Below are 13,671 nucleotides of genomic sequence, written 5' to 3'. Positions count from 1 at the left end.
AGTTAAATTCTCCCAATTACTTGAATAAGCCCTTCACACTACGTTGACCAAGTCGGCCTTATGTGCTTCTTACAGCAAACACTTTAAATACAAACAGAGCCAACGCTCATAACTTCAGATATAAAAATGATACGTGCATACAAATATGGTGAATATATTCAGTAGATCATAACCTTTGCAAAGATATGTTACATGGCATATCTAGCATAAAACATATTCCAGTTATGTCCTATTTACGCTCATAAGTATATTTCTGTAAAGCATTATGGGGTGCAACGTCACACCTATTATATGTATATAATATGTATATTATATTACATTTTAATACAAGGCACTCTTGTTCACCTGTCTTATTATTTAGACTTCTAACATTTGTATTTAAGCAATTTAAAAAATTGTCACTTTTTAGCTGTCTGCCATTACATGATGTAATTAAATGGGACTTTTTTCATTTCATTGTTTTTCATCAGATCCTACCTGTATTTTAGCATCTTCCATCCTCTCCTCCTTACTAGGACATAGAGAATCTCTATTAGTAGATCCTCCCCTAAGGGATGTCTCTGTCCAAACCACATGTTCCTCTGCACCTGTTGGCTCTCCCCCAGCCCCTAGTTTAAAAACTGCTCTACAACCTTTTTAATGTTTAGTGCCAGAAATCTGGTTCCATTTTGGTTTAGGTAGACCCCATCTTTCTTGTATAAGCTCCCCTTTTACCCAAAGTTTCCCCAGTTCCTAATAAATCTCAACCCCTCCTCCCTACACCATTGTCTCATCCACGCATTAAGACCCTGCCATTCTGCCTGTCTATCTGGTCCTGCGCGTGGAACTGGAAGAATTTCAGAAAATGCTACTATAGAGGTCCTGAACTTTAGTCTCTTACCTAGCAGCCTACATCTGGCCTCCAGGACCTCTCACCTACCCTTCCCTATGTCATTGGTGCCTACGTGTACCACGACCACTGTCTCCTGCCCAGCACTACACATAAATCTGTCTAGATGTCTTGAGAGATCTGCACCAGACAGGCATGTCACCATGCAGTTCTCCCAGTCATTGCAAACCCAGCTATCTATGTTTCTAGTGATTGACTCTCCCATTACTAATACCTGTCTCTTCCTAATAACTGGAGTTCCCTCCCCCAGAGAGGTAACCTCAGTGCGAGAATACCACAACAATATGTGTTGCCTGGTGAAGAGTACCTCATCAGGTTTGAGGAATGAAAGATTTTTATTTGCCCTTCTGTAACTTCGTGTTTTATGTTTTTAAATATATGCCTCAGTATTATTTTCTAAAGGTCTTAAGAAAAATTAAACTTACATTTACAGTGTAATCTACTCACAAACTGTATAAAAAGTGTCTTCTGCAAAATATTTAGAAACCAGTTACATTGCTTTATAGAAATACACACAAACTCCATGCTATCCTTCCCAGCAGAGTTTGTGCATTTTTTTAGCGGAAAGCTGCTTTTTTGAAATAATTCTATTTGCTCTCCATATACTACTGTAGGTTGCAAAAGCTGCTTTTCAGAGGAACAATGATGCCTTGGATGCTGCAATTTTTTACCTTGCTATGAAGAAAAAAGCAGTGGTGTGGGGTCTGTTTAGGTGAGTTCCGTTAGCCTTTGACTTTAAAAGTAAGTATAAAACTAATAGTGTAAAGAACTCTTTCAGATTAGAAATTCATTTTAGCTGATCTTGGATCAAAAGATTAAAAGATATAATTTAAGTAGGGCTGTCAATCGCAATTAACTCACAGTTAACTCAAAAAAATTAATCACGATTAATCACGCTTAAACAATAGAATACTAATTGAAATTTATTAAATATTTATGGATTTTTTCTACTTTTTAGTATTGATTTCAGTTACAACACAGAATACAAAGTGCACAGTGCTCACTTTATATTATATTTTATTACAAATATATGCACTATAGAAATGAAAAAAAAATAGTATTTTTCAATTCACCTCATACAAATACTGAAGTACAATCTCTTTATCATGAAATTGCAATTTACAAATGCAGATTTTTTTGTTTACATAACTGCACTCAAAACCAAAACTGTGTAAAACTTTAGAGACTACAAGTTCACTCAGTCCTACGGCTTATTCTGCCAATTGCTAAGACAAGTTTGTTTACATTGACAGGAGATACTGCTGCCTGCTTCTTATTTACAATGTCATCTGAAAGTGAGAACAGTCATTTGCATGGCACTTTTGTAGCTAGCATTACAAAGTATTTACATGGAAGAATATGCCAGATATGCTAAACATTGGTATGCTCCTTCGTGCTTTGGCCACCATTCCAGAGGACATGCTTCCATGCTGATGATGCTCGTTTAAAAAAAAAATGCATCAATTAACTTTGTGACTGTACTCCTTGTGGGAAGAATTGTATGTCTCCTGCTCTGTTTTACCCGCGTTATGCATATATTTCATGTTATAGCAGTTTCTGATGATGACCCAACTCGTGTTTGTTTTAAGAACACTCTCACAGCAGATATGGCAAAATGCAAAGAAGGTACCGATGTGAGATTTCTAAAAATAGCTACAGCACTACAGTTTAAAAATCTGAAGTGCTGTCCAAAATCTGAGAGAGACGAGGTGTGGAACATGCTTTCAGAAATCTTAAAAGAGCAGCACTCTGATGTGGAAACTATAGAGCCCAAACCAACAAAGAAGAAAATCAACCTTCTGCTGGTGGCATCTGACTCAGATGATGAAAATGAACATGCATCAGTCCGCACTGCTTTGGATAGTTATTGAGCAGAACCCGTCAGCAGCATGGACGCATGTCCTCTGGAATGGTGGTTAAAGCATGAAGGGACACATGACTTTTTAGAGCATCTGGCACATAAGTATCCTGCAATGCCATCTACAACAGTGCCGTGCAAACACCTGTTCTCACTTTCAGGTGACACTGTAAACAAGAAGCAGGCAGCATTATCTCCTGCAAATTGTAACCAACCTTGTTTGTCTGAGTCACAGGCTAACCAAGAAGTAGGACTGAGTAGACATGTAGACTCTAAAGTTTTACATTGTTTATTTTTTAATGCATTTTTTGTACATAATTCTACATTTGTAAGTTCAACATTCATGATAGAGATTGCACTACAATACTTGTATGAGGTGAATTGAAAAATACATTTTTTTTGTTTTACAGCGCAAATATTTGTAATAAAATATAAGTATAAAGTGAGCACTGTACTTTGTATTCTATGTTGTAATTGAAATCAATATATTTGAAAAAGTAGTAAACATCCAAAAATATTTAAAATAATGATATTCGATTGTTGTTTAACAGCGTGATTAATCGCAATTACTTTTTTAATCGCTTGACAGCCCCAAGTTATAACTAAGTACTGTATGTGTTGAGTTTGTTTGTTTTTAACACAGGTCTCAGTACGATGAAAAGATGACCACATTTTTCAGCCATAATTTCAGTGAAGATAGGTGGCGCAAAGCAGCTTTGAAGAATGCTTTTGCTTTGTTGGGGAAACAACGCTTTGAACAGTCTGCTGCTTTTTTCTTACTAGCTGGTTCCCTGAAAGATGCTATAGAGGTATACAAAGTACTGTGGAATTTCATAACTGAACTTGAGAATTACACTGCGATGAACATTGTTGTTTGTTAATCTTTTCACAAAAGCTATGGCAAGAGAAAGTTGTACAGTGGAGCAATGAAAAGTCAGGGTTATGCAACATTAATGCTGCCTCTGTGTGTGTACATATTACAGGAGTCTTTATTACAGGATGTCGGCTATAATTCTGCATATGGTTCAGTACCAACCCCCCCTAAAAAACTAATGTTCATGTAATTAAGGCTGAAAATTTGTGCTTAAGCCTGAAGGAAAAAAGTCTATTAGATTATTGATCCATTGATACACTACTAAATAAACCAGAATTTTATAAAAATCTGAAAAAAAAATCAGCACACTTCTGACCAAACAGAGGGGAAAAAATATACTTGGATCCAAGTTTCTGCCCCCGAAATTTGATGTACCTTTTAAACGTTTTACATGATGGGAAAATTACTCTTTTTTCTAAATGTAGGTGGTTATTTAATTCATTCTTTCTTTATGAGAGCTAGGCTACCCTAATGCAGCAGCTTGCTTTTCACGCTTTATGCACAGGTGTGTCTTGAAAAAATGGATGATATTCAGCTGGCCATGGTTATTGCTCGTTTATATGAATCAGAATTTGAGACCTCCCTCACCTATACATCCATTCTTTATGAAAAAATTTTGGGTTGCCAGAAAGATGGAACTGGATTCAGATGTACTAAATTACATCCTGATCCCTTCCTGCGAAATCTTGCCTATTGGATAACGAAAGACTACACTAGAGCACTTGACACTTTATTGGAACAAACACCTAAGGAAGATGATGAAAATCCAGGTAGGAGAAATATCAGTGTTGTAGTTTATTCTGGTTAAAAAAAAAAGGATGTTTATTTCTAAATAAACATTTCAATTCAACTTTTAGGAAGAATTTGTAATCCATGTTGTCCTGTGGGAGTCACTGATTGGATTCCTCACTCCAAATCCTATAGTTCTTGATTGGAAACTTCAGGAACGGGCTCTCTGGAGGTGGAAGGGATATGTGGAGAGTGATTTTTTAATAGTTTTAAACAAAATGGGGAACTAAGGATAGTTGCCTGGTATCATTACGTTATCTGTTTTTTAGGAGTATGTCTTTTTAATAAAAGAGAGCTGATTTTTAAAAACGTGTAAGAGTAATGTATGTAACTCAATTTATAATGTTTTTTCTATTAATAAATGTTGGGCTCATTCCTGGACCCACAAGCCAATCTTTGTAAGACCAGAAAGGGTGGAAACAAAGGTGCCACTTTACATCCCCTTCCCTTATCCTGGGGGCAGGCTCAATCTACATTGCCGGTTATAGCATCCTTGACACTGCTCTAATTTGTGCCCAGCTGTAGTAACCTTCAGGCAGCCGTTTCTGTACCAGAAATTACCAGAGTTCAGCAGTGATGCAGCCAGGTCCCCTAGCCTAGCCATTACCTGAAAAAGATGCTAGACCAGGGCCAATTGCTGGGTGACAGTGAGCTAGGCTGATTTTATGCCACCAAGGAATTCCCCTATACTGTGGCAATCCAAGCTGACCGACCAAGCCAGCTTTCCACTTTATTTGAGTTGCCTGAGTGCCATAAAGCAGAAGGAACAGGGCGTCAGTATCTGACAACTTTTTATTCTTTCCATAATCAGTTCATGTTATTACTTTTCTTGTGGAATATGTGATTATTTTTTATTTCTGCAAATATGCTAGACTGTTTTGGTAAGGTTTTGTAAAGTGGCAAATATAGGTTTGCAAAACAACCTTAAAATAATATTCATTCGTATATGTGTTTCAGTAGAGGTTATATTTGTTTAATTCCTCTAGTTATCATCAAGTCCTGCAATCCTGTGGTGTTTAGTTTTTACAACTACCTTCGGACTCACCCTTTGCTCCTCCGAAGACATTTCAGCTCACCAGAAGGGACTCTGGCCACTTTAGGTATAAAAACTGAGAAAAGTTTTGTTGATAAAATTAATCTTGTAGAGAGAAAATTATTCTTCACCACTGCAAATGCTCATTTTAAAGTGGGATGCCCTGTTTTGGCTCTTGAAGTTCTTTCCAAAATTCCAAGAATAAGTAAGTCGTCCAGCACTTCTACCAAAAAAGATCAATCCAGTTTAAGTCCCACTAGAAAAACTGGTGTGATTCTAGAGTCAAACACTGTGAGTATTGGTGTTGAAAGTAGTAATCTAGACTGGTCAAAGCCATTTTCAGCTTCATCTGCTGTGGAAAGTAGCACTGGTTCTTCAGCACAATTTGACTGGAGTCAGCCAGCAGTAAAATTCGATGAAGAGTCTCTTATTCTTGACTGGGGTGAAGACAAAGATGGCTCAGAGGAAGAGAAAGATGATGTTGGTTTAACAATGAAAGGTTCAAAATTGGACTCTAAAAATGGAAAACTAGATGAGAAGAGTACGCACACTGATGTACTACAGACACCTCAAGGGGAAGATTCTGATGGAGGTGACACTGAGGTTGATGTAATTGCTGAACAACTCAAGTTCAGAGCCTGTTTGAAGATCCTCATGACCGAACTTAGGACTTTGGCTACGGGGTATGAGGTAGATGGAGGGAAGCTTAGATTTCAACTGTACAATTGGCTGGAAAAAGAAATTGCTGCTATGCATGAAATATGTAACCATGAAGCAGGTGGCAAAGACTATTGTGAAACATATACTAAAGTAGATGGTGACCTACTTGATCATGAAGAAATTGTGGATAAGCCAGATATTGGCTCATATGAACGTCACCAGATAGAAAGACGTAGGTTGCAGGTGAAACGAGAGCATGCTGAAAGACGAAAGTGGTGGCTGCAAAAGAATCAAGCTCTCCTGAGAGTTTTCCTAAGTTACTGTAGCCTTCATGGGGCACAAGGTGGTGGTCTAGCGTCTGTAAGAATGGAACTCAAGTTTTTGTTGCAAGAGTCACAGCAGGTAAGAATCTTTTAAATCAGTTTAAATTGAGTTTAGTTCATTTTAAGTAGTTTTAGGAATTTGTCATTGTCTTGCAACCACAGCTCAGACTGTGATTTTTGTCAAATCACTCATCTTAACAAGGTTGGGCCAGAGTAGTACTTAGATCAGACATTTCTAGGGTACTGCAGTCGGGTTGGTAAGTCAGTACATGGTACTCTTCCCTCTAAGTTTATAGAGTTCTAACTCCCCAGGTGGAATTAGGGGGCACAGTCTGGTATTTTGGGATGCTGCTTTTGCATAAATCTTAGATGGCCAGGATCCAGATTTGATTATTAAAGATCCTATTTCACTATTTTCAGGTTAAGCTGGTATCTGAGTGTTAAGATTCAGTATTCTATGCACATTCCATTTTTGGTAATTACACCTTGTCCACCTATATTGTTCCAACTGGAATTTGACAGGCTCTAATATCGCCAATTCTTGCAAATAACGCCATGGGACTACAAGTGATTGGGCTTAATTTGTATGTGATCCAAAAGACAAAATCAAACAATATAGTGTCCCCAAGCACTGTCTGGCATCCTCTGTATTTATTTCATGCTAGAGAAAGTATCTAGAACTAAATCTGAGGACTGCAAGTGGGATTTATTTCCTGTTTAGCAGTAGAGATCTTGTGTGATGATGAACAAATCATTTAACTTTGCTTCAGTTTTTTCCACATTTAACATAGGAATAAAACTAAGATTACATGAGTGTGGTGTTTTAATATGTTTGTAAAATACTTTTGAGTTCCTCACATAGAAGATACTATATATGTGAATATTTTACTTGTTATTAAACTCAGACTGCTGAGTAGCCTAGGAGCTCAGCTCATGTTAGTGCTAATGAATTTTTTATTATAGTAATGTTTGGTATTAAATAGTTCTAACACTTGTTACTTAGGGCTAGTGGTTTCATTTTCCTTCTAGGAATCAAAAAGTATTCTAGAAAAGTTGGGTGTATGTTAGTCTCTGGTCCTGGACCATTAAAGTCAATGAGAGATTTGCCATTGACCTCAGTGCGCGTAAAATCACATCCATATTGTGTAGATAAAGATGAAGGAAGATTATTCTGTTTAATTGTTAAGATTGTAAATATATGCTGTACTTCTCTTCTCAGCTATGTGACCACCTTACCTACTGTATTTTCTTTTTAACAGGAAACTACAGTAAAGCAACTTCAGTCTCCTCTTCCATTACCCACAACACTTCCACTGCTTTCTGCAAGTATTGCTTCAACAAAAACTGTAATAGCCAACCCTGTGCTGTACTTAAATAACCACATCCATGACATTCTTTACACCATAGTACAGATGAAATTTCCACCCCATCCTAATATCGAAGATGTAAAGGTAAGGCAAAAAGTTCTCTCTGAATTTGAAAATGAGATATAGCTATTTGTATGTTTATATATGGTGAGAAGGGAATGTGTGACAGCATGGAATATGCGTTTCAGATGGCCACGTTGCTCACAAGTGATGATTTTTAAATTGAGCAATACAGGTAGTCTCAAGAAAAATCAAACTCACTCTTTCAGACTTTGTGGCAATATATCTATTCTCCCATAATCTGGATAAATGTTGATATCTTGGCACTTAGCTGTTTCCTTCCATCCGTTGACTAGTGCAAAAACCTTTTAACCCAGAGCATGAGTGACCAAAAAGCCAGTCAAATCTGAGCCTTCGCTGCATCATTGAATCCCAGTGTTTATGTTGATCAATGAAATACATTGTTGCAGAACTGACCACCACCAATGCCTGGAGTGGAATTAAAACAACAATTATGTATTCTGACTTGGAAGTGAATCGTCTTAACCCAGGTGTAAACCCTGGCCCTAATACAATTGCCATAAATTGTTGGTTTTAATGAAGCTATGTTGACTTACACCCACTGAAAATCTGGCTCCATATTCTGAGCTGAAGAAACTCTGAAGCTAAAGGCCAATGTGTTCAGAGGAAGTAAACACAGATGACAAAAGTCCCAAAGAGTTTAATAGACAAAGACATGGTTTACTGGTGCGTTAACAGGAGTTACTTTCAGATGATCATACTGCAAATTTTAATTCAATATTGACATTTAAATGGAAAAAAAACCAATACTGGAAAATAGAATGGGTTGTCAAATGGTTGAAAGACAATTAAAAAAAAAAATCCTTTCTGGCATTTCCCTCTCCAGCTGATCATCTCTCAGTCTCTCCATCACTGTCTTCCTTTCTCTCCATTTAGCTCCCTTCCCCATGCCTTTCTTTCTACGCTATAGCTCAGCCAGTCTTTTCCTCCATAATAACTGATATTTTTGCATGCATTTTATTTCAAAACTGAATTGAGAGAAAAGATTGCATTTTCCAACCAACAGTATAAACAATACAACAGTTATTCTGAGGGCAAGCACCTTGCTGACCAAGAGGAATGATGGAAGGGGAGATGGAAATAAGTTAAAGGTTTTTTTAAAAAAATAAAATAAAATAAAATCTCCGGCGCTTTAACAGCACCATTTTCTTTGCTTTTTGGATTCCATTTTTAATTCATTTCTGTAAATATTGGAAGGTTTCTGCCTCGATTGAAGGCAACAAGAAGCTCAAGCATTGTCCTTGCTGGCAGACTCCTAGAAAATTATGCAAGAGAACTGTTAGAGAAGGATGATTACAGTTGTGAGTAGAGAAGTACATATACACAGTACAATTATTGCAGAATAGTAAAATAACCATACGGTGATTATACAGCTCTTCGTACTAGCCAGCTAGCATATCAGAATATTGAGAAATGACTGTATATTATTGATTATGTAGATAAGATGCCTAGAACCAATCAGAATGGGAAGGATATTGCATAACAGAAAATTGTAGTTATTTAATCTGCACTCACTGATGGTGGTAATTCTATTTCAGTGTAATCTAAATTATTTTGACATTTATATAAATAGAGCATCAGTCTTAGGCATGTCGGGGAGAAGGGTTTTGATTGCAGCATTAAATGCAACAGAATCCTGTGTGTAGCTAAATTTTAATTTAGTTAAAACAGTTGGGATGTAATTTTTAAATTAGTAGATTGTATGAATAAAATAAATCAGTTAACAATTCCTTTCTTCATGCGATGTATAACTAGTTAACTCAATATTTGTGTTTAACATTCAGATTTTCTCAGTAGTCCATCTCACTTAATTTGTTAATTGTGATTTTAAGAAAAAAATTGCAGTTTTACAACTTTTCATATAAAATTTATTATTGGATGATTTTTTTTTAGGTGCATACACTTCATTCGTTAGCAGCTTCACTTTCTTCATCTATTTACCAAGCTTTATGTGACAGCCACAGCTACAGGTAAAAATTGAGCTCTTCTTACAGTTACGTTTAAAATGTGTTTATGGTTTTCATGTAAGAGTAAACTTTCAAAATGTTTTTTCTTTATGCATTTATTTAAAAATGTGAATTAGGCATGTATATACTCGTGTGTATACACAACCAGGCCTAAGTTCAATGTGCAAGACTTTGTGCACACATGTATATAATGCAATTAATGCATTATGAAGAAATTGTGGTGTGAATGAAGCCACAGTTTGTATTACATTCTTGTAACATTTTCAAGATAAACTATATAGGTGCCTTTGCCCAGACAATTTTAGATGAATTAAATTTAATACCAAAAATTGCTTAGTAGATTTTATAGCACAGAATAAAGAATAAAAATATCTAGGCACTCAGTCTATGTTTGAGGCTCTGTTAGAAGGAGAATTCTTAAAAGGCAATTTTCCACAGTGGACACATTGATGCATAGGAGCAATTTCTTCTTATACCTGACAGATGAACAAGTTTCAGATAATTATATGGCCATCTTGGCAAAGAGTAAAGAATAAATTCACCTACAGATGCGAGGGCATTTTGCACTTTTCACAGCACTTTTTCTGATTACTAAAATCTTTGAAAATGGATCTTTTTCTCATGCCCAAACATACAGACAGAGAGACTGGAATGTAAAACATTGCATGCAGACTAAGATTTTTAGCACTAAAAGTTAACTATTATTTACATTGTAAAAATATGACTTTATTCGGTCTTCTAAAACTGCTCCTACATGCTATACAGAATTTCAAATGTTATTTTCTGGAAAATTAAAGTTTAAAATGAAAATGACTTGCCATATATGCATTATACTTCATTACAAGAATATTCTAAAATCCTTTCTCATTAGCAAAAATTGATTTGTGTTTAGCAGTCAAACAGAAACAAATCAGTTTACAGGAATGGTTTATCAAGGACTGCTTTTGAGTGATCGACGCAGACTGAGGACAGAAAGCATCGAAGAACATGCAACACCAAATTCAACTCCTGCTCAATGGCCAGGTGAGAAAAAACTAAGTTATTTTTCACAACAGCATGCCAACACCACTTTTTCATCTGTGCCCCACTCTAAGCTGTTTCTCACTTAATGTCTTGATTTTTCTTGTGACTCAGAACATGCAGGGACATCTACAAATGCGCACCGGGCTTAGTGTTCAAGCCAACAAGAATCTTGATAGCATACATTAGTCTGAAGATGCAGCTATTATCAGCTGTGCTTCCCTTATTAAAAAATATATTTTGCATTCTTGCTTCTTTTCAACTCGTGGGTGAATTCCATCAGCATTTAACTTATGGCTCCCCTATGGGAACAAAAAGATGCTCACTGTGCCCCAGATATCTTCAATGAGAGAAAGATCAGGCTCCAGAATGTAAACTTGGTTCCCTGATGATTTCTTTTCTGGGAATAACCATTCCCCTAAACAGTCTCATCCAAGAGAAGTTCTTCAGGTATTTTGGCCATGGCCTCCTTAGGTTTTATGTTTGTATTTTGCAAAGTTGCACAAGGCATTACAATGAATCTATTAAGAATTTAGTGTTTACATACAATTTTGAAAATACTCATATGGTTCAAGAGTAAAGGGGATGAGACCTGCTCCTAGAGCCTCATGGATAAATCTGAACTGCCTGTAGTATTTGCAGGAAAAGAGGCACAGTTGCAAAAAAGTCTCAGATGGCGTTATAGTGCCATAAAGTTTAACGCCAGAAGTGACCGCAAGATCCATCTAATCTGACCTCCTGTAGATCACAGGCCACCAACTCCTCCAGCACCTACACACTAAACTCAACAAATTAAATTAGACCAAAGTATTACAGCCCACTGGAGATTAGACTATTATCTGCCACAAGCAGAGAGGAGGGACCGAGGTGCACTAGTGCCCCAGGCCACTGCAATAGCAGAGATATGCTTAAGTGAGATATACCCAGATCATTCTGGCAAGTGACCCACAGTCACATGCTACAGAGGAAGATGGAAAAAGCCCCAGGCCAAGCTGACCTGACTTGAATATCTGAGCAAGAACCATCCAGCCATACACCTGATACAGAAAATGCTCTCGGGCAAAGGTCTGTCTTGGAAAGGAAAATCATCAGGAAACAAATTTTATAATCTGTTCAGAGATAGGGGTAATAAACTTAGTTTAGATCAAAGTACTAAATGGCCACTCAGAATTCTTTGTTTAGCATGAAATGAATATAAGAAATATAAGAAAAATACTGACTTGTTTTTTGTACTTCTACAAACTTCTTTAAGTTACATCTTTTCTTTTTTATTCTTGCAGGTGTGAGCTCACTTATAAATCTCTTAAATTCAGCCCAGGATGAGGACCAACCAAAGTTAAACATTTTACTTTGTGAAGCTGTCATAGCTGTTTACCTAAGTCTCCTGATACATGCCCTTGCTACTAATTCTTGCAATGAATTGTTTCGGCTAGCAGCCCATCCCCTGAACAGCCGAATGTGGGCTGCTGTCTTTGGGGGAGGTGTGAAACTTGTTATGAAACCCCGAAGACAATCTGAAAATATTCCAGGTACTTTTTGTGTTGATTAAATTTCAAACCAATAATGTGCATTTGTATAATTTTGGGGAAAGCGTAGAGTTTAATTTCCTTTTTTTTAAGGTTCCAGGCACATGGTTTAAAAATGAACTTTAAAATTCATCATATTTGATAGTATGTGTCTGATATCATCAGTTCTTAACCTCCTCCAAGGTAAAGGTATTTTTAAGACTACATAATCATACTGAAGGAATTAATGAGAATCTTAGAATTCTTGATCGGTATGGATTGGCAAGAATACAACTTTTAGCCAAGGTTATTTCATTTAGAAGAGGGGGGGGAAAAAGATGGTTAGCTCTTGGAGGTTGGCATTGTCTTCATATATTCCACATGTCACATTGTGGTTCTTAAAATATGACACAAATATTAGTTATTGACTTAATGAAAAAAGCAGTTAAGCAACTAGCATAGTAAAGTCTAAGTTCTTTACTGCTCTCTGGCTTTTTTTATCCTTTTGTTTTCATGAAAAATTGTAAGTTTGATGAGACTTGGGGTTTTGGATCTCCCAAAACTTAATTTTAACTCTTCTAGATGAATTTATCTATGGACTTACAGGACTCCTAATACAGCCTTCTAGGGAAAAGTACATTTTGCAGTGGAAGAGTAATTCTTGGCTAATGGTTTTCAACCAGTTATCACTGCTAGTTTAGTACATATTAAAGGCTCACCAGTATCTGCCGCTCTGTTTTCCATCATTACTGATCATCAGGTGTGTGTCCTAGTCTGATCAGTTTTCTAGTTGTTATGTAAGTTACGTTGTGTCTGCTTAGCTTAAGTATAGACACCTCATCATTGATTTAAAATAGAACAGCGATCCAGTTTTCTTTCATTTAGAGCTAAGCAAGAAAGAATGAGCGAAATAAGCAATTATGTATGCTCATGAATGAAGCAGTTCTCAGCTGTAGAATATAATTTGATTCTACATAGCGCTTTCTTTTTGGAGTGTCCGAAATCTTTGTATAGAGTATGAGATACTGGTTTTGACAAAGGGCAGCAGGGCCGGTGCTTCCATTTAGGCAGCCTAGGCAATCGCCTAGGGCGCCAGGATTATTGGGGGGCGGCGGCAGGCGGCCTCGGTGGATCTGCCGCAGTCGTGCCTGCAGAGGATCCCCTGGTCCCGCAGCTCTGGTGGATCTCCCACAGGCACGCCTGCGGCAGCTCCACCGGAGCCACAGACCAGGGGACCCTCCGCAGGCATGACTGTGGCAGGTCCGCTGGAGCCGCGGGACCAGTGCGCGGGGCGGCGAAATGGCT

The 13,671-nt window shown here is 37.2% G+C and overlaps 1 protein-coding gene across 8 annotated transcripts in view; it reads left to right on the top strand.

Moving 5' to 3' along the window:
- DMXL2 (Dmx like 2) overlaps window positions 1-13,671 on the top strand; it is a 153,260-nt gene that overhangs the window by 72,525 nt on the left and 67,064 nt on the right. For 7 of the 8 annotated variants that reach the window (XR_007776179.1, XR_007776180.1, XM_050966857.1 and 4 more), the window contains 8 exons: window positions 1,504-1,601; window positions 3,391-3,556; window positions 4,127-4,391; window positions 5,397-6,505; window positions 7,686-7,877; window positions 9,768-9,844; window positions 10,734-10,864; window positions 12,142-12,390. Coding sequence is in view for 6 of the 8 variants with exons in the window: in XM_050966857.1 (XP_050822814.1) it covers window positions 1,504-1,601; window positions 3,391-3,556; window positions 4,127-4,391; window positions 5,397-6,505; window positions 7,686-7,877; window positions 9,768-9,844; window positions 10,734-10,864; window positions 12,142-12,390 (2,287 nt within the window). In the remaining 2 variants the exon portion in view is untranslated. Of the gene's footprint in view, window positions 1-1,503; window positions 1,602-3,390; window positions 3,557-4,126; window positions 4,392-5,396; window positions 6,506-7,685; window positions 7,878-9,767; window positions 9,845-10,712; window positions 10,865-12,141; window positions 12,391-13,671 lie in introns of those variants that run through there. The other variant, XM_050966862.1, reaches the window with a different exon arrangement.

This window comes from Gopherus flavomarginatus, chromosome 9 (genome assembly GCF_025201925.1).
Source record: "Gopherus flavomarginatus isolate rGopFla2 chromosome 9, rGopFla2.mat.asm, whole genome shotgun sequence".
Classification (NCBI taxonomy): Eukaryota; Metazoa; Chordata; order Testudines; family Testudinidae; genus Gopherus; species Gopherus flavomarginatus.
This window is presented reverse-complemented; position numbering and strand designations above follow the sequence as displayed.